At 38.4% G+C, this 25,169-nt stretch overlaps 1 protein-coding gene and 1 pseudogene across 4 annotated transcripts in view; one reads left to right on the top strand and one right to left on the bottom strand.

Annotated features, from left to right (window-relative positions):
* Positions 1 to 25,169, top strand: part of ADK (adenosine kinase) — a 374,447-nt gene that overhangs the window by 52,218 nt on the left and 297,060 nt on the right. For all 3 annotated transcript variants that reach the window (XM_080926022.1, XM_080926020.1, XM_080926021.1), the window contains exon 3: positions 1,494 to 1,547. In XM_080926022.1, coding sequence (XP_080782148.1) covers positions 1,494 to 1,547 — 54 coding nt within the window. The remainder of the gene's footprint in view (positions 1 to 1,493; positions 1,548 to 25,169) is intronic.
* Positions 20,713 to 21,231, bottom strand: LOC308428126 (large ribosomal subunit protein uL22-like; annotated as a pseudogene). Its single transcript has one exon. The product of its transcript is annotated as a large ribosomal subunit protein uL22-like (transcript).

Below are 25,169 nucleotides of genomic sequence, written 5' to 3'. Positions count from 1 at the left end.
TTATCCTTGTGTAATTCATTCTGTACATTAACTTATTTCATGCGTATTTATCACCCTATGTTTCTGCATTTTAAATATATATGTAAATTTGATTCTAAATCCTAGTCATTAGATTATGTTCCCCACATAGTAAAGCGCACAAATGCATTAAAGTGTGAATAATTGAAAGAAATATGATGATCAGAAATACATCCTTTCAGTGAGATGGGGAAACTTCCTAAAGACTCTGTTCCATTGGTTTACTCTTCCGTGGATTAATAATATTAATTGCCTAGTGAGGTAGCATTCTGGTCTGCTGTGTGTTGACATGGTACTTACTGGGGGTTGAGTCCAGGATTTTGCCAACTTTGCAGGTGTTCACGCCTAACCTTTCTCCTCAAAATGACAAAAGACAGCATCTTGCTGTCTTGACACACTCAGACTTGTTTCTGCTTCCTTATTGCTAAGATTACAAGTGCTCGTAAGACTTTATTTTTTCCCCAACACAACTGTGCTAGCTGTGTGGTCTGTCCCCTTTGCTGCTTGTTGGATTGTAACAGAATTTTCATCAGTGCCAGATATTTGAATACTGTCATCAAAAGTTACACATCAGTGGAATATTTGATTAAGCTCTCCATTATTAAAAGCAAATTTTAGACACCACCAGGCTAGCTGGCTACAATCATTAGAGACATGGAATTCTGGGAAGTATACTTTGAAAAGCTACTTAAAGCTCTTGCTTTCCACCTCCCCTAACCTACAATGCCGGGCATCAGACCTAGGACTTCTCCAAGTTTGGTGTGATCACTTATCTTAATCTGGGTTATGAGGGAATTCAGTGAGATATCCCGTCCTGAAATTGGGTGGTAGCATCCCATGGTTTGAGTACCTGTACTTCATAAAAAGGAGAGAGCTAGCTGAGTGAAAACATTTGTCACTCTCTGCTTCCTGTCTGTGGATGTGTTGTGACCAGCAGAGCAGCCTCACACTCCTGTGCCATGCCATTCTCAACATGACGAACTTCCTCACACTGTGAGCCAAAACAAACCCTAAAGTTGTTCTGGACAGGTATTTTTTGCCATAGCAATGAGGAAAAGTAACAGAAACAGAAAAGGGCTTTTTAAGAAGCCGGATTACACTCATCATTGGACTTTTTCTCAGAGGCATCATGTTTACCTGAGTATTTCACACAGTTTTAGGGACAGTTGGCACTGTTAATTTCAGCATAGTTTGTGCCAAATGGTTTTTCTTGATAAATTTTTATAAGAAATTCTGAATAAACATTTATTCCAAAATACTCATTTTAAGGACCTTGTCTGGTTTCTGCCCGTCCTGTCAAAGCTGGTAGCGTTTTGTCAGTTAAGTCAGGGGGCTTACAGCAGTGCTATAGTGCTCATTTGAAAGAACTCCGCAGGCTGTACACTGCAGCTTGATTGGACTCCTACATCAAATGTCTGAGTGAGGCAAGTGTGTTTGCACGCTTATCTGACCAGTGCGTTGTTGGTGTGTTACAGGTATTCTCTGAAACCAAATGACCAGATCTTGGCTGAAGACAAGCATAAGGAATTGTAAGTTCATTAGACCTCAGTTGTGCGCACCTCACTCTATGAAGCAGATGTTGTTCAAGCTACTTGAAGTAAAAATCATATATACATGTATATATGTACATATATACATATAATGTGTATAGAATTAATATGTATGTAATACTATGGTTGTAATCAGTGGAATTCGGATAATTTGCACTATATAGTTGTGCTATATCAAATGAACCCCAGGGGTAATTGTGATACTCATTGAAATATGTCACATTGCTTTTGATTTTCCAGATTACACGTATTCTTAGAAACATGTCATTTCTTTCCTCCCTCCCTCTGGATAAAACAAGAGATTCATGATTAATTTTGTAGTTTTATTTAGGTGCTTTTTCTAGCACTTGCTAAGAAAGAAGAAAATCATGAAGAAACATGGTTTTATGTCTTTTATAGCTTTATAGAAAAGCAAATACCTACCTATTGTTTACTGTAAAGTAAAATACTTCGAACATGAAGCTAGAAATGTGAGTGCTTTTACATCTTTTAATGTACTTCTTTTAGAGTTCTGTTTTTGTACTTTTGCGAAATACTTATGGTATGCTGGAACATCTTCTCTGACATTTTTCTCTTGGAAGGTGGCAATTAAAAGATTGCCATCTGTCAAGGACTGTCAGTGTTACAGGTACAAGGGACAGGCTTGGCAAGTTTGAAATGCGTGAGCGTCTTAGGATTGTCTAAAGAGGAAAACTTTAAATTTTTATATGCTTCTATTTTTTTTTTTTAAACGGGTTCACTTTTCCCTCATTTTTCAGTAAGGAAAATGTTAGTAATGTTGAACATTATATAAACAGCCAGCATCAATGCTGTAAAAGGAAGAATTGAAGGACTTCAATTCTAATTGTATGTGTAGGTTTCACCATGCACTTTTCATATCAGTTAGGCTTCTATCACCTTTATAAGTATATTGATTTTTCCAAAGTTCTAAGCATACTAGATACACTAACTATATTAGTGTATATATTTAATTATGTAGAGAATAGTTCTTACTTTGTAGTTTAGGCTGACAAAGTAGAACTATGTGCCCAGGCTGGTTTAAGGCTCAAAGTAACCCTCTGCTTCCAAGTGCTGGGATTGTGGGTTATAGAAGGGAGTCACAACACCCTGTAGCCATTTAATTTTCATATCCAATTCAGGTCAGTCTTGATTTACTTAATTTAGTCCTTATTTGCACATGCAGGCACATGCACACTACGTCCTGTTTGCTGCATAACAGTTCAATCAATTTCTATTTTAGTCTGTTGTAATGTTTATTTAAAAGTCCAAGACACAGTTCACCTCCTTGTTTAGAGCTTGACTAATGATTTTTTTCCTTGCGATTTATAATGGAAAAAATTTTCTAACAATCAGTTTTACCTGACACATAAAATATGTCTATGGAAAAATTAAACATACTATACATTCACCTATATACTCACCATCTGGATTTTATCATTTATATTTTATTGTACTTAGTTATTACTTTCAGGTTTTTTCTCCAGTGCATTCATTAATTTCATTTATTTATTTATTTATTTATTTATTTATTTTGGATTCATTTCAGAGTTTCAGATGTCAGAATGCTTTCCCCTAAACTACTAGGGTTTAATAGCTAAGAGGGTTTTGTTGTTTTAATTTGCTTATGCTAGAATTTTAAGTAAAATCATATGTGTGATTTTGTTTTTTAAATAAGACCTCTTTTATTTCTTCTTCCTCCTCTTCTTCTTCCTCCTTCCTTCTTCCTCTTCTTTCTCCTCTTCTTTCTTCTCCTCTATCTTCTTCCCCTCTTCTTCTTTTCTTCTTCTTCTCCCCATCCCCTGTTTTGACATAGACTTTCATTATGTAGCCCTGGCTGGACTCCCTTTGTATACCATGCTGGCCTTGAACTCACAGAGATCTGCTTCTGCCTCTGGAGTCTTGGTGTGATAGCCATGTGCTGCGGTGCTTGACTGGTTTGTTTTCACAGGATCATCATTGTTGCATGTATCGTTTAATTCCTTTTTTTATTGCTGATTAATGTGGCATTTCTTTATTGGTTTTGTGTTTTGTTTTTTTGAGGCAGGGTTTCTTTGTGTAACTGCTCTGACTGATTAGGAACTGGCTTTGTAGACCAGGCTTTCCCAAACTAACAGAGATCCACCTGCCTCTACCTCCCAAGTTCTGGGATCAAAGGTGTACACACCACCGTGCCCAGTCTTAGTATGGCATTTTTATCTGAATAGTTTATCTGTTCTTTACTGGTGATTATTGGCAGTTTTGTGACTTTACTTTGACTGTTTTCTATCATGTAGTTTTTTTTTTTTGACCTCTACAGTAATGAAAACGTCTAATTGAGTATGAATAGAATCTTAAATTAAAAATTTATCAGCAGCTCTTCATGAAATATGTTTACAAATAATGTCATTTGTGTCTTCGAAATTTAAATAGCTAAAATTCTCACAGAGAAAGTAGAAATGCTGTTCACCTTGGTTTGATTGGTACATGTTGTATGCATGAATTGTGATGCTAAATTTTACTGTGTCCTATAAATATGAACAAATATCTTATATCCACTAAAAAGAGTAACCCAAATCTCTTTGTGCTCTGGACCAAGGTTTTAGAATATATGAAATGTAGATATAAAGCAATTCTTTTGACTGAGAAGACAGCCCAGTGAGTACAGAGCTTGCCAAGCAAGCATGAGCACCTGACTGTGAATCTAGAGCACGTGGAACAGAGGTACAGTGTGTGCCTGGAGCCCAGAGCTTTGGCAGTGAGGTGGAGTAGACAGAGATAGCAGGATTCCCCGAGGGCTGTGGGGCAGCAAGCTTGCTGTTTGTTTGCAGTGCTGTACTACAAAGACATCCGGATCAGAACCAGATGGGCAGCACACAAGCTTGACCTCTGACCTCCACATACTTGCTGTGGTATACATGTAAAGTACACACACACACACACACACACACACACACACACACACACACACACACACTTATCCATGTACACCAAACGAAATAGAGATCCCTAAAATGTAATTACCTAATTGAAAAGGCACGTGTTATTTCTGTAAAACACTGTTATTCTTATATTCAAGATAATCTTGACACATCATGATATTACAAAAAAAAATCCATAGATACTTTCCCATTAGCTCACTTACCTTCAGTTTCCCTCTGTCAGAGCTTTTAGTATACTGATGGCTGGTATTGCACATTATGTGGAATAACTGTTTTTAATAAAAATAGTCTTAGTTTCTACAATCTGATGAATCAGATTCCATACACAGTTGCTCATGCTTCATGGGCATTCTCCACATGCACTCCCTGGAAAACCCGCTTGCCACACAGGGGAAAATTTGGTCAGCAGCGACATTTGTTTTCCTAAGCAGGATTTTGCTTGTTTCCGTATACTTAATGCTCTGCTCTAGGGGATGATTTTTAAGTTAGTCAAGTGGAACAATTACAGTTGTGATGTGATTATTCCAAAACTGTGGAGCTCATGCTTGGCTCTCTGAATAATCCCGTAATGAAACTTATTAGTTTTCTATGGATTTGTTTTTACCCCACTGCAATCATGGTTTTATAAATGGAATAGCTTAAAATAAGAAAAATGCCACTTTGATTTAATAAGTGTTTGTTTGTTTGCTTCCCCCCTCCCCGCTTGTGGTAGTTGCTGTGTTTGAACATAACACATCTGTGAAAAAGTGCCCTGAGGGCCAATTTAAAGGGTTTATTTTGGCTCAGAGACTTAAGTCTATACGGGATGGCTGGCTTCATCACTGTGGGACTATGGCAAGAGTGTGTCATGACTGGATGCTGTTCTGGGAAACCAGCAAGTACAGAGACAGAGAGAGATGAGAGACAGGGAATGAGAGAGACAAGAGAGGCAGTTATGAGATAATTCCCTTTAAGAGCTCACCACCTCCAGGAAGGATTCAGCTCTTCCTACTCTGTGTCACCTCTCGATAACACGGTACATTCCTAGTCCATCCATTGGTGGGTAGTCCACAGACTAAGACAGAGCTCCTGGGATTTCTTCCTTACCCAGAGATCTCCCTTTTGAACATTGCATTTCATACCCAAGCCTTATCACCATCAAAGATTCTGTATAGTTTTGTGTGTCTATCATATTTCAATAAAGTAACCACAAAAGCGAAAGATACTAAGTTCATTTGGTTTGTTTTCTTATTTTTGGAAACACCTGCAATGGTACAAGATAGAACTACTTTTATATACATATTCATTTATAAATATATAAATTTTGAACTGCTTTGGATATGAATAGTGTATTGAGATGTGATCAGGAAGATTCATGTAAGAAAAGTTAATAGTTGCTAAAGTTATGAATGAAAACTTATCCATACTACTTTATAGCCTAAACTGGATATTTGTTGTCCCCCCAATTTGCTAAACTCTAGAAGGCAGGGGGATAAAAATAAATCTGTCTTCAAGGGACTTGGGTGTATTTGCTTGACTTTGAAAGACAGATACTAAGGCAAAGCCCAATGTCTGTTTTGTCATACGTAGCATGGGAGTCACAGGCATAAAGTCACAGGTTAACACCTGTTCATCACAGTGCTGAACCAGAGACTAGTTTTTTGTCCCCATTTAACCCCCACTCCGTAAGCATACTGTAATTTGATTGTATTTATTTATTTTTAAGGATTATTTTACTTTGCATTTATAAGTGTTTTGCTAGCATGTGTACCACATGTATAGGGTCCCACTGGACCTGCAGTTACAGATTGTTATGAGTTGCCCCATGGGTACTGGGAATAAAACCCCAATCCTCTGCAAGAGCATCAAGAGTTTCTTATCCACAGAGTCAGGTCTCCGGGGCACAATCATTTTAAAAGAAGGTTAGTGTTCAGTTTAGTAACAGAAGAACAAACACAGAGTATCTTGCTGCCTAAACTAAGATCACAGGACCAATTGTGAAATCACCTTAGACGTCAAACTGAACTGGTTGCAGAAAACTGATGAGGTATTATATTTGTCTGGCTTTCAGTTTGAAGTTATTTAAAGTTCTTCTAAGGTGAGGCAAAAATTCAAAGGCTTATGTCAGATTAATACAGAAAGCTTTTATGCTTAGGAAGTGCCAGATTTATAATTTAGTTATGCTCTGATTGTTGTACTGTGTACTCTTTGATGTAACTCTGAGCCTATTTTGTATTTTTCATTTCCTTGAGCACTTTACTCAGAGTCCTCATCACTGGGGTCTTTGTTTGCCTTGGGTCTCCTTTCTCTAGAACATACCCAACTTCTTCCATCTTAGTGTTTTATTCTCTGGCTATAACTGCCATTGGGAAATTTAAGCTAAGGTGCCAGTCTCCTTCATGTTGGAAATGTTTATTTGTACATTGTTTGTTGACATGTTTGTTTGCAGTGGTGGGAACCGGTCCTGGCCTCAGGGATATAGGCAAGCACTCTCAACGCTGACTACGTCCCAGCAGGCTCCGGAATCATTATTTTAAAACTGGTTTTCTATGTAGTCTTAATCTTTACAAGGTAACTTTACTATATTGCTTTTTGAATTAGACTTTGAAAAGCTCCTTAGGGTGTTGTGTTCACTTGTTGGTTCTTATGCAACTGCTACTCTGGGAATAAGTATTTAACCTGTGGTTCATTTTTTTTTTTGGTCCTTTCTTTCTGATTGCATCAGATGACTTCCTTTAGAAACCCCGACTAACATCCAGTGAGGCCATTTCAGCCTTAACCATATCCCACAGATGATATGTTCAAACTTTTCATATTAGTTTAGTGGTAGATTCTAAGAAACTATACCTAAAAGGATTACTAAATACACGAAGATAGGGGTAATAATCACACATCATTAATTAAAGCCAAAGTGACATTTGAAGGACAGCTTTTTGAAGAGCAGAAAGCTGTGTAAAAGGCTGTTATCAGTATTTAGGGATCTGAGGTGGGAAGATTGTGTGTCCCAGGTTATCCTGGGTTTCATACTAAACCAAGAAAGGTGTTATGAACATTACCATGCACATGAACCTACAAGCATACTTTTATGCATTTGTGTATATTTGGAATTTTTGTGTGCAGTTTCCTCTTAGCTTCACCAAAATCCTTTAAAAAATATTTGATTTTTAAAAAATGTCTATGAATTTGCTTCTATTTATATGTATACAACATGTATGCAGTACCTTTGGAAGCCAGTAGAGGGTGTCAGATTTCCCCTGGAATTGGACGTAGAGAAGTTTGTGAGCTATTTGGGTACTGGGAACTGAACCCAAGTCTTCTTGCAAGAGCAGCCAGTGCTGTGGAGCCATCTCTTTACCCAACCCCTAAGAGATAACATGTAATTATTATCACTTTATAAAGAAGGCATTACAGAAGGCAAAACAGTTAACTCAAGTTCTCAACTGTAATGCCCAGGCGTGTCATCAGTACTCGGAGGAGGATGGTTCACACTGCTAACAACACACTGACTGCATTTACTGATGTGCTAACTAGCATTTATAAACATATGTTTTTTTTTGTCAAGTTATGCACCAGGTATTGTTCAATGCCTATTTTAAACCTTCCCATTTTCACTATAATGAAAATATTCCCCACATTTCTGCCTATTTTCAGGTAAAAATAGTGTTAATATGGTACTTCTAATTTTACTAACAACTCTCCTGAGGCGTAACAATCTTAATTAATGAGGACTTCTTCTCAACCTTCGTGCTATGGACCTCATCCAGTGCCTCGTGTGCCAGGCAAGTGCCTTCCCACCCCTACCCATCTCACTGTGCTCACTGCCTTTGCCATTTTACCTAACGTTAGTCATTGCTCAATGTGCTATGAAAACATTTGAACCTTGAGTTTGCCCTTTTGGTGAAGGATCGTTGTTCTTTATTTTCTGATCATGAGGTTTCAGTTTGAATACTGGCTGAAAAGAGCTTGTGAGATAGAATACCCAGTGGTTTAGCATTTATGTTCCTTTCTGTGGCAACCATTTTGAAGTGGTGTTTTCTCCTCACATGCGAGCCTCCCAGGCCTGGGTTCTCAAGCCCTGGGAGTCATCCCTGCTTTGAGAGCTGTTGCAAACCTCTCTGCTTAGCTCTTTCATCATCTTTGCTTTGTACTCTTATCTTAAGGAAATGTGTAGTTGTCTAACTAGTTCTCATATTCCTGCTTTTTGTTGGTCTGTTAGAGTGTTGTAGTGATTCCTTTTAGGGTTTGTAGTTTCTTATTTTAGTTTTGAGATTCCTAAGGTGGGTGGTAGTGGCGCACACACCATTGATCACAGCACTCAGGAGGCAGAGTGGCAAGTGGATCTGTGAGTTCAAGGCCGTGTTGAGTTACACATGAGTTCCAGGACAGCTGGAGCTACACAGTGAGATCCTGTCTTCCACACAAAAGAATTAGAAAGATTCAGATATGCTCCTGAAAGTCTTGTTTTTGAGATAGGTTATCCCTGGCTGACCTGGAAGCCACCAAGGTTTGCTCATCTCAGCCTCCACTGTCTGGGATCGAAGGTAAGGGCATGCTGCATCACACCCATCCCAGAAGGTTTTTCCACCTCCCTGATCTGGTTTCTGACCAGATTTTACGTTAGAACTTCCATCTCTAGTTCAGAAGCCAGTGAAGGTAAGGTTCCTTTTGTCTTTGTACCTTCAGGGCTTGGCAATTTGCCCAATGCATCCTAAGCACCCAGTACACTTTTTATGCTTCCTTATGTATGTATAGGTGTTTGGCTCTAAGGTTATGTCCCCAGCAGGCCTGCAACTTGGTAAATAGGCAAAATTGTCAACCACCTTCCCTGAGATTAAGGTGTTCACTAGTATGCCTGGCTCAGTATGATTTTTAGTGAATAAATATCTTGCCCAGAATGTCTCCAACATTCTTCATTCTTTGATGATTCTCTCCTGAGATGTTACAGTAGGACCTAGGGTTGCCTGCCTCCCATCCTGTGTCTTATGTCATTCTGTTTACTAAGTAGCCTTCTGTGCACTTTGTCCTTGTCCCCTCCTAACTGTCCACCTCTATAAAACATGAATTTGTCTCACAGTTGACTATAATATTAACACTTGAAGGGCTGGGTGTGGCTCATCATGTTTAGCTCACTTGTGAGACCAAGGCAGGAGGATTGTCTTGAGTTTGACAACAGTCTAAAACAAACACCATCAAACAAAGTTACCTTCGTGGTCTGTATTGTCAAATGTCAAGCATGGTTTGTAAGTTGTTGCTAATTGGGATCTTGCTTTCTCCTTAGTGACAGCCTCTGTAGTCCGCTCTCTTCCGTCCTTTAGCCACTTCTGTCTGAAAGCTCCCCAATTCAGCCCTAATCAGTTTGTTTCTACTATAGTGTAATTTTTCTGGGAGTCTCTAATATTAGGCTGAGTTTCTTAATGACTTGTGACTAATTACATTTTGCATGCTGGCTACCCTGCATACTTTTGTCATTGCATTTTGTTGCTTAAACTCTTTAATGCCTGTGGATTATGGAATAGGTATTATTTGAAATGAAAGTTAAATTTTAAGAAAATTATGCTCTATCATTATAGGAATTTTAGAAAGTTTTTTCTACAGATTAAGGTATAAGCTATACCTTATACACACACACACACACACACACACACACACACACACACACACACACATATATATATATATATATATATATATATATATATATATATATATATATATATATACACATACACACACACGTATACCCATGCACTATCTATCTATATAGACATGTATAACTATATCTGCATTTGTGGGTAGATTTGTTCAGACAGTTTAATTCTGATGTTTTTATAGTAAAGATGGTAGAAAGTAATGATTTTGATGCACAGTCTAATTCTCTAAAGCTAGAGTAATTAAGAGCTGAGTGTTGCTCAGTGGTGTAACACTTGTCTAGGATGTGCATGGTCCTGAGTTTGTAGTGAGGCTGAGGAAAAGATACAGCATCTTCGTTCATAATTTTATTCTTTATATAATCATGTATGTACATGTACATGTAGTTATTTGTAACTCTAGGGTATATTGATAACAGATTAAGAAGTGAAAACAAACTTTCTGTTGGTCCAGTTTGACAAAGAGCAAACTCAAATTTGTCTTCTCTGCTGGTGTCCTCCATCTGACCCTGAAGAAGGACTTTGTTCTGCATTTATTGAACAGCACAGAAAACACGAGGTGGGTGGGAAAGAGTTGGGGGAGGGATTGAATTTTTTTCACTGAAACTTTTAAAGAAGTTTCACCAGAGAAGGCTTCGCTGATCCCAATAGACCCAGAATGGCCCTTAGAACCACACACATGTCACCTGCTTATATCTGCATGCTGTCTCCCACAGTTATGGGATATTTGTCATTTAAGGTTGTTTTCAACCTTAAAGGTGGCGATTACCATGATATACTTACATGCATACGTTATTCTGGGAGTGTGAAATATGTAACTCCTGATTAAAGGATAGGCTGTAAAGGTTGTTGGAACAGGAAATCTGAGGCATTGTAAGGGTTGGTAACACTGCTTTTCCTAAAAGAAGGTTAAACAGCAGGACAGCAGGTTAAGTAGTTTCAAATTTTAAGTAATCTTAAGGCATTTTATTAGCTTGGCTTCAAGTTTGGGGTCAAGGGATACTTTTGGAAAAATGTGTCACCATACTAGGGTCCAAGTTAGTTGACTCTGTTGGTCTTCTTTGAGGAGTTCCCATCCCCTTCAGGGCCAGAAATCCTTTTCCCTATTTTTCCATAAGAGTCCCCAAGCTCCATCCATGGTTGGGCTGTGGGTGTCTGCATCTGTCTGAGTCAGCTGCTGGGTGGAGCCTCTCAGAGGACAGCATGTCTGCAAGCCCTGTCATTAATAGTGCCAGGGGTTGGTGTTTGCCCATGGATGGGTCCAATTATTGGTTGGCCATTTCCTCAGTCTCTGCTCCATCCCCTGTCCTGCATTTCCTGCAGACATAGGGTGGAAAGTTCTGTGGTTGGGTTGGTGTCCCTGTTGCTCCACTGTGGTTTCTGCCTGGCTGCAGGAGGGGGCGCCTCTTTAGGCTCTATGTCCCCAATGCTGTGAGTGACAGCTAAAGTCACCCCTATTCTGGAGATTGCTTTTATTTATCTTTTCCTGTTTCCTTTTATCCTTCTATTTTGAAAGCTGATGTATAAAATCATGGTTCTTTATAACACCCCAGCTGTGTTTATGATGTATTTCTTTCTTACTGGTGTGTGGTGTGTTAGACCTTGGTTAAACCAGTAAAACTGGGGCTAGTGACATGCATTAGTGGTTAAGATCATCTGCTCCTCTTAGAACCCAGGTTCAATTTCCAGAACCCGTCTGGTGGCTTAAGAATGTCTGAAATTCCCATTCCAGGAGATGCTGAGCCCTCTTCTGGCATCAGGCGCACATTGTTATATGTAGACAAAATGTACATGTAAGATAAAAATATTGAAAAAAAATTTTAAAGCAGTAAAAACTGACATTCTGGGCCATTGCAACAAGAGATAAATAAAAATAAACTTCATGTAGAGCTGGGCTTAGGCCTGACAAAGACAGATGGGGGCTTATAGCTGAGGAGCACGCTTAGAAGAAGGAAATTACGAAGAGACAGCATCAGTGTAGGAAACAGGCAATGGCACCTGACTGGTCTGAAGGCTTCTTTCTGGAGACAGCCTGGGATGATGGCTGGGAGAGAGGAAACGTTCCTGTTAGTGAGGGTGGAGTTCTTCCCACTGCCCCGCTCTTGAGGACCTGGCCCAAGGGCTTGTTCAGAAAGGGCTCATCAGATATTACCTAGATTAGAGTTTTCTCAAGGAATATCTTGACTGAGTAGCTAGTATTTTCCCAAGCATGGAGCAGAGACCCAGAACCCCTCCCTGCAGATGATTTTGATGCACGTTAAGATCTGAGAACTCAGTGGCAAAAAATAGAACATTAAGATGATACCTATATAATCCCACCATTGCATCCAAAAGACAAAATTTGAAAAATGGAAACTGAATTATGTCTGTTAGCCAACCTTCTCTACAAAATACTGTCTACATAAACCCTGCATAAAAGACTGCCCACTTTAGCAGTGTGACCTCTTTGGGGACAGAACTTAAATATTGTTTTGTATTTTATGTAACTATGAATATTTACAAAAGACTAGATGCTGGATTAAAGGTGGAAACTACAGTTTAGACTGTGGATTCTACTACTGGCACCTAAAGGATTTGTCATTAAATTTCTTTATTGGTGATAAATTGAGTCTGGTGGTTACTGGGCTACTGAGGGTCACCCTGCTGGATATGACAGTGCATAGGCTAGAAGAATCTAGGTCTCTTCATAGGCGGGTGTGTTCTTTCTGCCAGTGGATGTGCTTGATCTAAATATACCTTATTTATCTTGTTAGTGAGTCTCAGAAAGGCCAGAACATAAAACCATCTTCTCTAAAATGCGTATTTTCATTCAGAATTGACTTGCGAAGAAGTATAGAGAATAAAATCCAGTTCTGGCCACCAATCCGAAAGAAGAAATTGTAACTCTCTAAATAGTGGGAGTATGGTTTTGAACCTTTTTGTTGTTGAGACAGGGTCTCATCTCACTCTGCAACTCTGGCCGCCTGAAACTTGCTTTATGGACCAGGCTAATTTCAGTGCAAAGAGTGCTGGGATTAAAGGTGTGTAGCACCAGGTCCAGCCTTAAAAATAATATAAATGTCATCCTATCCGTGAGTTTCAACAGCCCCCCCCCTGACATATATGCTGTTTTCATCTTGTATAGGGTTTCCTGTGATTGTGTCATGGGGTACTCAGTCTATACCTGCAGACCACTTCTAATTTGCTCCACTGCCTTCTTCTAATTTTGCTTAAAGAACTCATGTTCTTTTCTTGGTTCTGGTCCATCGGATTTCATATATGTCTATGGATACGTTTTTGGCAATTCATTCAGATCCTGTAGAAAGACACAGTCACTTGCGTATGCACAAGGAGTAGAGCCTCTGTGGAGAATGATGTAATTCTAAGGAGTCTTCCTTGCTGTAGCCTCCAAAGGCAGCATCTATGGGTTTTTGTTTACTCAGGTAGGATTTTCCAATATTATACCAGCAGAGGCTAAGACTTGGCTACCATTATGCCAGGGGTTAAGCTATCTTCATGAGGAAATGTTAATGAGCTAGGATTTTACTTGAGTTTAAAAAAATTAGAAGTGGAGTTTCCTGTCCCCATCTTCTAATAAATCAAGTTTATTGCTTTTTACTTATGTCTTCTCTCAGGTACATAGAACAGATATCTTTTTCCTTCCCCTATAAGGTTTGGGTTTTAGGTTTGTTCTGATGTGCTTGTTTAATTATCAGTGTTTTCTTTTGCTTTAAAGTTTTGTCTCACTAGTGACATCTTTTTTTTTCTTTTACTTATTTTTTTTGTTACAAAAAATATCTTGATTTAATTTACATTTTAGTACAAGGAAAAAAGATCAAATTTATTTTGATCTTTTGTGTTAAGGTAAAAGTTAAGGTAAAAATTTTTATAAAAAAATTATAAAATACAAATTGAGATGTTTATTTCTTTCACAATAGGAGAAAGGGAAAATTAAAAAGAAAATTGACTGTAGAAAATAGAACAATGTTTGATTAAAGCAGTAGCTGTTGGAAATGCACAATTTTAGATAATTACAAGTCTAGCTAGAGTTCTAGGGAGATGGCTCAGTGGGCGTGGTACAGACCTGGACCTCAGTGTGTGTCCCTAACACATATGTGAAAGCCAGGCAGCATGCATAGCTAACCCTAGCGCTGGTGCAGGTGAGGCGGAGACCAGAGAATGTACCCAATTATGCACACCCATGTGCAGCATTTGCACACTCACAGAACAAAGTCAGATGAGGCTAGGGAATATGGTACACTTTGTTTTGGGCTTTGACCCTACTTTCTTATTACCTTTAAAAGGCAGAGAGAAAAGTTACCAATTTAAGTATCTGCCTTTTGTTTCCAGTTCCCCCGAATTCCTTTTTGTAGGCTGTACGTGTCTATTTTAGCTCATGACCTGATTTGTGTTCTGGTCATTACCCAGCACACTGTGAGTATTCAGAAAGCTCTTCCTGTTAGCGAAGCTTGAGATCAGCCTTAAAACATTCAGTGATTTATTTAGTCAAACTTTATATATAAATATACTATATAATGTATATAACTGTTTATAAATAGATAATTTATATGTAAACATACATATGAAACTTAAAGAAGTATTCAGTAATTTTGTTTTTTTATGAAAAGGACTGCTCATATTTTATTTTTTTATTAAATTGTGTGTTTAATTTTTATATTAGAGTTGGTACTTGGAAAATATTGAAGACCACAGGCTAAGTTCTGAGGTAATTTTTAGTCCTAATGGCATTATAATAGTGCCATTTAACTTCTCAGCAGTTAAAACAATGCCACAATCTTGATTCAATTTTCAAGTGTAGCTTTGCTTGCTAACTTGATTACATTTCATTATTCTTTTGTAGTAATATTTTATTATTTCCTCCTGTTGCACAGTTCTAAGAAATACAAGGTCAATGTGGGAAATTATGTTAGTAAAGGTGATAGCCACCAGATGGTGCTGTTTCACCTCTTTTCTCTGTGACATGATTAAGAAGCATATAGTTTTACAGTGAAGAAGATCTAGAATCATTTGGATATACAATTTGGGGGCATAGATCAATTGCTTAGAAGGAAGTATTCAAAATCATAAGCTTGAGTTCATCTCTCATGTTTAAATAGAGGTGCTGCAGTTAGCCTATTAGAATCTCCTCATTTAAAACACTGTTTCTGATACTTTGTTTTGACTGTGTAAACAAAGCTTAAGTGGTGTTTGTGTGTGTGTCGCAAACACACACAGATATACAAGGTCTTGGTGTATATCTAAGGCTGGCCTTCTCTTCTTGCCCCCTTCTGGCTCTTCAGTGGTTGCCTCATGCGTGTGTGGTGCCCAGAGATACTTCTGTTTTGAGGAGCTGAAGGTTAAACCCCAGGTTGCCAGACTCTGAGCTCTCCCCTAGTCCCGAGAAACAACTACCCTTCTCTTTTTCTGAGAGAAATTTTGGATTTTTTTTTTTTAATGTGTAAGTGTGTTTTGCCTGCATGTATGTGTGCATCACATATGAGTCTGTTGTCTGTGGAGACCAGAAATATGGTCTTCCTGTCTCTATTCCAAGTGAGAGCCATTGTGCCTGATTAGAAAATTCTGCTTGATCTCCAGTGAGTTTTTTTAGTTTTATAAAGTCAAAAGACAGGCTGGAGAGATGGCTCAGTGGTTAAGAGCACTGACTGTTCTTCCAGAGGTCTTGAGTTCAAATCCCAGCAACCACATGGTGGCTCACAACCATCTGTAATGAGATCTGGTGTGTCTGAGGACAGCTATAGTGTACTCATATATATAAAATAAATAAATAAGTAAATGTTTTTTTTTAAAGTAGAAAGACAACTTTTGTAAATGTTCTTATATATATGTTAGGAATAAAATAACTATGTGGTACAATAATTATGGAGATATAGCAGTTGAATAACCATTGTCGTCACAATGGCTACCTGATGAAATATATTTCTCCTTGAACTTAGATAGTCGGTTATAGGAGATAGTTTTAGGATTTACACTACGTATGATGGTATGTCTATAAGCCTTGTGCTTAGGAGGGTAGAGCGGGTGGGTTGTTCCCATGGGACAGGTGGGGAAGGGAAGGAGGGAGAGAGAATGAAAATGTATTTTTAACATTTCATAACTATTGTGTGTGTGTACACGCACCTACAGTGTTGGCCCACATGTGCAGGGGACCAAGAACAGCTAAGGTTTTCTAGCACTCTTCATCCTGTTCCCACAAGGCATTATTTCTCAGTGAATCTGGAGCTAGGCTGGCAGCCAGAAAGCCTCAGTGACCCTTCTGTTTCTGTCTTGCTTTCCCTCACGCTCTGGGATTACAGGTCGACGCACAGGCACACCTGACTGTTCACATGGCTCCTGCAGGTTCAAACTCAGGTTTTTCCCACTTTGTGTAGTGAGCACGCTTCTTCACTGAACCATCTTCCCAACCCTGATTTAAACATTTTCACGCCCCCATCCATCCATATTTGTGTCTAGCCATGAGATTAAAACAAATGTGGGTGACATTGGAAGTGCTTACCAAAATTACTGTGTGCATGTCAACCATTGTATTACAGTGTCTGAAATCAAGCTTTCTTACATTCCAGGTGACGTCAGTAAATTTTCTCATATTCTTTAACTTTGTCTGTGAATAGTAATGATATGACTGAATCTTTATCTCTGCCAGGGAGGTGAGGTAGTGCTTGATACTGACCTTGATTTAATGTACTGCTTTTCTCTTAAAGCCTTTTGTCACAGTTTTGGAGTCCTCATAGGTCTCCTAGGATATAAACTCAGTGCTTTCTTTCCCCCATTAACACGTGCTGCACATTCGGTAGAAGACTTGCATATATTTCTCATTCTCATAGTTGAAGAGTCATGTTAAGGGCTCTATGCCCTTCAAAATTCTCTTGCTATATGTTTGGCTAAATTGTTGAAAATAAATTTTTTCTATGTTTTTAAAAGGTAATTGGGTTTGGATCATTGCTTCTATTTTATTGTTTGCTGGTCAGTAAATCTAAAATTTTTTTTGTTTTAATTATTATTTTCATTTTCCTGGAAGGAGGTAACTTTTTGTTCCTGCTATTACTGGCTTTCTTTTGTTTTTGTTTTTGTTTTGTTGTTCTTGTTGTTTTGAGACAGAGTTTCTCTGTGTAGTCCTGGCTGCCCTGTAACTCACTCTGTAGACCAGGCTGGCTTCGAACTCACAGAGATTCACCCACCTCTACCTCCTGGCTGCTATCACTGGCTATTTGAAGAGATAAAGATTGGTGGATAATTGGGAGAGAAGGCTAAACATGATCACACATATTTTGTGTTTTTTAAAGGTTTGTTTATTTTATGTTATGTATATGAGCATTCTGCTTGTACATATATCAGTATAACACTTATGTGCCTGGTAAGAGCCATTTCTTCAGTCCCTACTTTGTGTTTCTTGTTACTACTCTTTTCTTGTCTACTTATATTCCATGTGTTCCAATAAAGCAAACTACGCCATAGGCAGCGTATGTGTGAATTATTTTTGTTGCTCCGTTTTGTTGCTTTTCTTGGTAGAAGCATCCTTTGCCTTATAGTAGCTAAAGTGATGACTGCATTAAAACATTTACATGAGCTAGTTTGGAAGATTTCTGTAAGGCTCTTTACTGTGCTAATATAGGGCACATCATAAGGTAGTAGCAGTAGGAACTCCAGACCAGGACTGAAAATGCATTCAGCTTAGTGGGGTATTGTGTAAGTATAATCCTAGTGAGGTAGGAGGAGGTTTGCCAAAAGTTGGAGGCTCACATGAGCTAAGGATAATTTTAGGCCATTTCAGGTTACAAAGTGGAAGTTGTTTCTAAAAAGAAAAACAACAGCAGCAACAACAAAATAAAAGCAAACCGGCCATCCCAACAAACACAGCAAAACCAGCTAGAAACATCAGCACCACGGCTAAGTTCAGCAGCAGAACTGACAGGATGTAATTACTAATGAGGTGACACATAAAGGGAGCCTTGACATTTCTGTAGAGGAAAACCGATGCCACTAGCGTCCAAAGGAAAAGCCACAGGATTTGAGGGAAAGCATTTGGGTGTGCAGTGTTTGGTTTGCAGCTACAAAGCTACTGGAGCATTGCACACATTAAGTTGTACATGGAAGAAAATTACCTGTGGAAGAAAAGCTGGGAGGGAAGCGTTAATACTTTTTCTTTTTTCATTTGAAAACCTAAATATTACAGTTATCACAGAACTTCGATCCTTAGAATTTTAGTATGTTCGAGGTTAATAGTACTAATATTTATTTACAACTTCCCACAAAGTTTAGGTTAAATGCCAAGCATTACTTTCATTATCTTGTTTCTCATAGTAGCATGAGTTAAAAAAAAAAAAAACAAAAAAACTTGTATCTAGAGTTTCAGGAGCGCTATATTGACCAAGATCATACAAGTACGTGATGGGTATTTAAACTTCGGTCAATCTAACTTTAAAGCCTAGACTTTTAGCTATTATGCTATTTGCCTGTCTTGTGGAATGAAAGAGCTGTAATGGATCTAAACGCCACATCTAGCCTTGCTCTATAATCAAATATATGCCAGAGCTAAAAATATATAATTAATGTCAAGATTAGCTATCTAATTTCCTTAATAAAAAGCTTAACCAAAAGAACCATTCATTACTGTGTCCTTGTGGTAGAAGTGTGTGTGTGTGTGTGTGTGTGTGTGTGTGTGTGTGTGTGTGTGTGTGTGTGCTTATGACTTGAGTAAATTCTCATTAGTCTAGACCAATCATGATTACCATTTTTTTTTCTTTCCAGTCATGTTTAGACAGGGACACATATCTGAGCAATAATTGATGTATGACTGGTTAGACAGAGGATGAACTTCGATGAACGCTCCTGGGAAATTTCCACTCCCATTCTAGGTATACCCAGATTGACGAGTGTTTATAATTAGGGGTGTTGTTTTGTAATGTTTTTGATAATTGTTCCAGATAAAAGGAAACACTGATGGCTGAGAAAATGAGAGGATGGTGAGGTCTCATATCTTTACTGATCTGCTCTGCTGCCTAGTTACCATATCTTAAAGCTCTTCTGCCTCAGGACCACCTGGATCTTACATGCTGTTAAGGGATCTAGCTCAGTGGAATGCGGCTTGCCTAACATCTACATGGTCCTTGGAAAGATACCTTTCATCTTGTGTGTGTGTGTGTATTACATGTATCATTTATACCCTGATTCTTACAGTGATAGCACTAAACTAATTTCAGATGAATATAGTTTACATGTACTAAATTAAATCTCTGACCAGAAGTTAGCAAAAGCCTGAGGTCACATTAAGAAAATAATATACTTTTTGATATGATAAAATACATTTAACATGTGCTGAGGACATTACTCAGTGGGCGAGCACTTGTTTTGCAGGCCTGAGGACCTGAGATAGAATTCCCAGCACCCACATAAGTTAAACATGGCTCCGTGTGTCCATAACTGGGCCATGGGCTGATTCTGAGAGTTCACTGCCTAACTCAACTGGCCAAAACGACAAACTTTCCTGTTCAGTGAAAGACTGTCTCAAGGAAATAGAACAGAATGTTAAAAAAAAAAAAAAAAAAGCCTCACTTTCTGTTGTGGCTGCACACAACTTTGCTCTGGTCTCCACCGTGTTCCGTCAAGGTGCATACGACCAGACCCCACATGCATTTCCTTGTTTACCTGCCTCATCCCTAATGCTGGCATCTCACTTACGAGGAACTACTGATCTCTTCTTCCCAAGGTCAGTAATAGAGTTGTATAGTACACAGTACTCAACGTTGCTAGAGGTTACATACACAAAGATTTGGTGAAATAAATAGAAAGGAAGCTGTAGATGGTAGAATCATGTATTTGAAAACTTGACAGAATCAAAACTCCTAGTAACATAATCATTCAGCAAGAATACGTGTTCAGCGTAAGCATTTGTGTATTTGAGTTCTTGGAAACCATATTTACAAAGTGAGAAAGAGAAGATAAAATACTTAATATAACCAGTGACTATTTAAAAGATAATAGAAGAAAAAAAAAAACCCATAAAAACACGCATAAAAAGACAGGTTTGAATAAAAGAATAGATGTGGTTACAATCTCTGATCATAATATTTTTAAAGTTACTATTGAATCTCCTTTCACTTTAATCAGAGATTTTTATTACATTTTATCTATGAGGTTTTGTAGGATTGGCCATTACGCTTTATTGTAAAAAGCAGTGATTCTGAGCTGTTCTTTGTTTGGGTAACATCCTAATTTTGAAATGTTAATCTTTAAATACTTCTGGCTTTTCAAAATACCGGATTTCACCATGACATTTGCATAAGTGCATATTGTTTCTTTTTCTCTCCTTTCCAGGAGTTCCCTTCCACTTCCCTTAATACTCCTATTAATTAATAAATTTATGCATTTATATACCTATTTGTTTAGCAGTATTGGGTAGGAACCTATGGCCTCAGGCTAGGCAGATACTTAACTACTGATCCACATCCCCACCTCTTTGTGCTTCTTGTTTGAGACAGTGTCACACTAAAGTTACCAAGACTAACCTTAAACTCTCTACAGTGTAGTAAACTTGCAATCTTCCCGACTCAATTTCTTTCTTTTTTTTTTTTTAACTTTAACTCCATTTATTTTATGCTGAATTTATTCCCGTGCCATGAGCTTTTGCTTCTCCTTTTTCTTCTGTGCAACCTCCTCTTCTGGCTTTGGAATCTGTTCCTTCTCCGTGAGGATCATCTCAGTGTGGCAGGGGGAGCTCATGTATGGTTAATTCGGCCATGAGCTCTGTAGGTTCGCCGGCGCATCTTAGGTGCCTTGTTCACCTGGATGTGTTCAGTGACTAGAGAATCTACATCTAGACCCTTAAGTTCAGCATTACTCTTTGCATTCTTAAGTATATGCAGCAAAAACTCAGCACTCTGTTTTGGCCACCGTCCCTGTGTCCAGCCCCATGCACCTACCAACACCACCATTGTAACGCCGGAATGGCACACATTGCGTCTTTAAAGTGACATCCTTCAGATACTTGGTGGCTTTACGGATATGCATACCCTTGATTGCCTGGGCAGTTTCCCGGGTGTTCTTAAAATGAACACGAAGGTTTGAACCCCTGGATTTGCATGATTTTGTGGGGTTTTCTGGGTCAAGGGAGTAGCGAACCATCTTTACAGGTCACCTCTGGCCGCTTCCGACCCAATTTCTTATGATGATGACAGGCTGGTACCACAGGCCCAGCATTAATAGTTTTCCTTCCTACTTACATATCACACAATATGCATACTTTAAAAAATCTAAATTCTATGAATAAGAGAAAACGTAGTACTTGTCTTTCTAACTCTGGCTCACTTCACCTAGCTTGATCCTCTCCAACTCTATCCATTGTCCCGCAAATGACAAGACTTTCCTTTCTGGTGGCTGAGTGACACTCCACTGTGTGTATATAATATACTCCATGTTGTCTTTGAGGTCTCATTTGCTGATAACCACCTAGGCTGCTTCCCTGCGTTGTCTTATCGTGAATGAACAGTGATGATAGCAGTCTGTGTGATTTGTTGACTCAGTCTTGGCATATACCCAAGAGCAGAACAGCCAGATCCTATGAAGCCTTTTGAGGACACCCCACACTGATTATATCAGTGTTACTGTTGTATCATTGTGCACACCAACAGTGCATAAGTCTCACCCACCCTTCCTCGGTTTGTTGTTGATAGCCGTTCTGAAATGGGTTGGGATCTTGATGTAGTTTTGGTTTGTATTTCTCTGGTGCCTAAGGATGGTGAACGTCTTTTTTACTCATTGTCTATTTTTACTTTTGAGAACCCTGCTCAATTTGTTGGACCATTTCCTACCTTACGATTTGGGGTTTTGGGTGTTTGGGTTTTTGAATTCTTAGTTTTTTCAAAGATCAACCCCCTTATCCACTGTATGCCATAGCATTTTACTGCTAGTACAAGACCATCTGGAACATTCTATCTGCTGAGAGGACTGGCAGAATTTGAGATGGTGACGGCTCCCTCATCTCGGATGCTGAGAGAGTTTGCATATCTGATTGGATAAACGTTACTCGAAGCCTCCTCTATTGATGCAGCCTTTCTGTCAGAGCAGTTTTAATCTGTAAACAAAATTAATTGAGGAGAGATCTCTGTGAGAGCCCCAAAGATTTTACAACCTTTCTTTTTTTTCCTTTGTTCTTTTCTTTTTTTCTTTTTCCATTTGATTTAGAGAAATTAAAGTCAGCCTAATTCAGGAAAACCTTAACCTAAGAATTTTTATAGTTTATGTAAACTCTGAAACTCATTTTCAGAGACATTAAAACAACCATGTCTTCTGTTTGTTAATGTAATTGCAGCAATACTGACATTAAAATCCGTTACAAAAATGGTTAAAAATTTCAACTTAGTAATTATATAAGGAATCTTAGTCATTCCTTTGTATCTTAATATTCAAAATTCTAAAGTTGTCCTTATGTACATTTCAAGACTAACAGAATGCTGTTACTTAAAAAAAAATACCAGTTACTAAAGCATCTTTTAATTTGACATTAATTCAACAAGTTTTTAAGATTTGTTTCAGAATCTTAAATATAAGCTGATAATGAAGGAGCAAAATTTATTACATAAATATACAGACCAATATATTATTAAGATTATCGCTTACTGATAGTAAATTAGATTTCCACACTAAATGATTCCTGTTTATCTAGGCAATAAAATTAAACTATTAAATTCAGGGCAACTTGTACTGTAAATAAACTATTAGCAAGGAGCATAACTGTGAGAACTGTTTATATGAATTATTCACGGCAAACTTATTATCTCTGTGTCATTAGCATGTAAGATAATGAGCCTAATTACCATGGCTTTAAACTCAGGGGAGTAAGCAATTTATGTGTAGAACTTTCAGGGCTGTGGCTACACCCAAAGAATATTCAGAGAACCGCAGACAAATCTTCTGTTTCTCACATGCTGTCTCTCACTTGCTTATTAGTTGATTTTTCTTAGGATTAGACTTATAGCAAATAATAATTGTTATTGTATGTGTGTGTGAACATGGGTATGTTAGGGGCATGTGTGTGCAGGTCAGAAGATGACTTTGATGAGATCTTTCTTCCTTCCTTCTTTATTTAATAATTTGTTTGCAGCTCAAGTTGCACTGAATTTTATAGTTCCAGGGATTGAACTCAAGTGGCGAGGCTTCTATTTTAAGTGCCTTTACCTACTGAGCCATCTTTCCCACTGGTGAATAACTTCTTAAAGGTGTTGTGAGAAATATTAAAGGTAAATGGCTCATGACTTTTGGGCTCATTTACTGTAGTAGGGAAACAAGGTCTTAAGGGATGTATGCCTTCTTTCACACAACTTAGCATTATCTATATTTCCATAAATAGTATAATCACTTGAAACTTTGAGGCTAAAAGGTTAATAATCAATTTTCTACTCTAAAAGGATTTAGACTAAAATGATTTACTTTGATAGAACTTGGTATTAGCATATAGTCCTTTCTAAGCTTTAATTTTATGTTTCTGATCTTAATTCAGGGCTTTGATGAACTCCTTGTGTCTATTTTCTCTTATATTATAGTACAAATTATCTGAAATAAGCTCTCCTAATTAAAGTTGATAAATCTACAACTGCCTCAATTATACACTAATCAATTATACACTAATTTAATTCTACTTAGCAGGATACAGTACGTCATTAATCGGTTTCAGACTTAATACAACAGATTTAGAAGTAATCAAAATTTGAAGCATGCTATTAGCAGGGAAAACCGAAGAGTTGTACTATCTAGTAATTCACATGTTGGCCCTTATAAACCAAGATTACTCATTTAAAGGTGAAAGTATATTGCTGCTCTTTATTGTTCAGTTGCTAAGGATAAAAATAGTGATTATTCAATCTAAGCACTAATAGTATATTACAAGTTTTGGGGTAAAGTAGTTTGGCTTTTTTTTTCTTTTTAAAGCTTTTGTCTTTTTGGAAAAGACTTATTATTTAATCTGTACGAGTACATGTCTGCATACATGTGTATGTACCATGTGTGCCTGGTGCCCACCGAGGTCTGAAGAGGGTGACAGTTACATCACCTGGCACTAGAGTAATGGATGGTTGTGAGCCACCATGTGGGTGCTGGGAATTGAACCAGGGTCTTCTGTAAGAAGCATCGAGTGAGTGAAGGTGACCTCCGAAGAACATGAGATTCTCCTGGAGCTGGAGTGACGGGCAGGGGTGAGCTGCATGATGTAGATGCAGCCCTGTTGGCCTTTTGAAGAGTCAGTCTTTGTGCATTTATTCCAGGCTGGGCTTCAGTTCACTGGGCTCAGGTTAGCCTCAAATTCACCGTCCTTCTGCTCACCTTCAGAAGGCCTGTGTTCAGGCTGGTGCCACCATTTCCAGCGTTACAGGAGTAATGTGGTCTGCGTCTTCATTTCCAGCGTTACAGGAGTAATGTGGTCTGCGTCTTCATTCCCAGCGTTACAGGAGCAATGTGGTCTGCGTCTTCATTCCCAGCGTTACAGGAGTAATGTGGTCTGCGTCTTCATTCCCAGCGTTACAGGAGCAATGTGGTCTGCGTCTTCATTCCCAGCATTGCAGGAGTAATGTGGTCTGCATCTTTTCCTTGGTTTGTTGTTTCTTCTTCCTCGTCTTCTTCCTCTTCTTCCTTCTCCTCTTGTTCTCTCTTCTTCCTCCTTATCTTGTTTTTTTTTCTTGTTCTTGTTCTCCTCCTTCCTCTTCTTTTTCCTCTTCTTCCTTCTCCTCTGCTCCTCCTTCTCTTCTTTAGTTAAATCTTAAGAAAAAAAATTGAGTGGCTGGAGAAATGGCTCATTATTAAGGGATATTTACCTCTCTTACAGAGGACTGGGCTTAGTTCCCAGCAGTCACCTTACATGGCTCACAACCACCTGTAACTCCAGTTTCAGCCAATGCCCTCTGATCTCCTTTGGCTATGGTTGGTTCTCAGGTAGTAAACATAAACTCATGCAGGCTTAAAAATTCACATAAATTAATTATGCAAACCTTAGCTGTTTCAGGTGGTGTATACTTTTTACTCCACACATGAGCAGCAGATGAGGGAGATTTGTTTTTGAGGCTGAGTTGCCG

The sequence above is a fragment of the Micromys minutus genome (assembly GCF_963924665.1).
Source record: "Micromys minutus genome assembly, chromosome: 12".
Lineage (NCBI taxonomy): Eukaryota > Metazoa > Chordata > Mammalia > Rodentia > Muridae > Micromys > Micromys minutus.
Note: the sequence above shows the minus strand (reverse complement) of the source record. Positions and strands in the feature narration are given on the sequence as shown.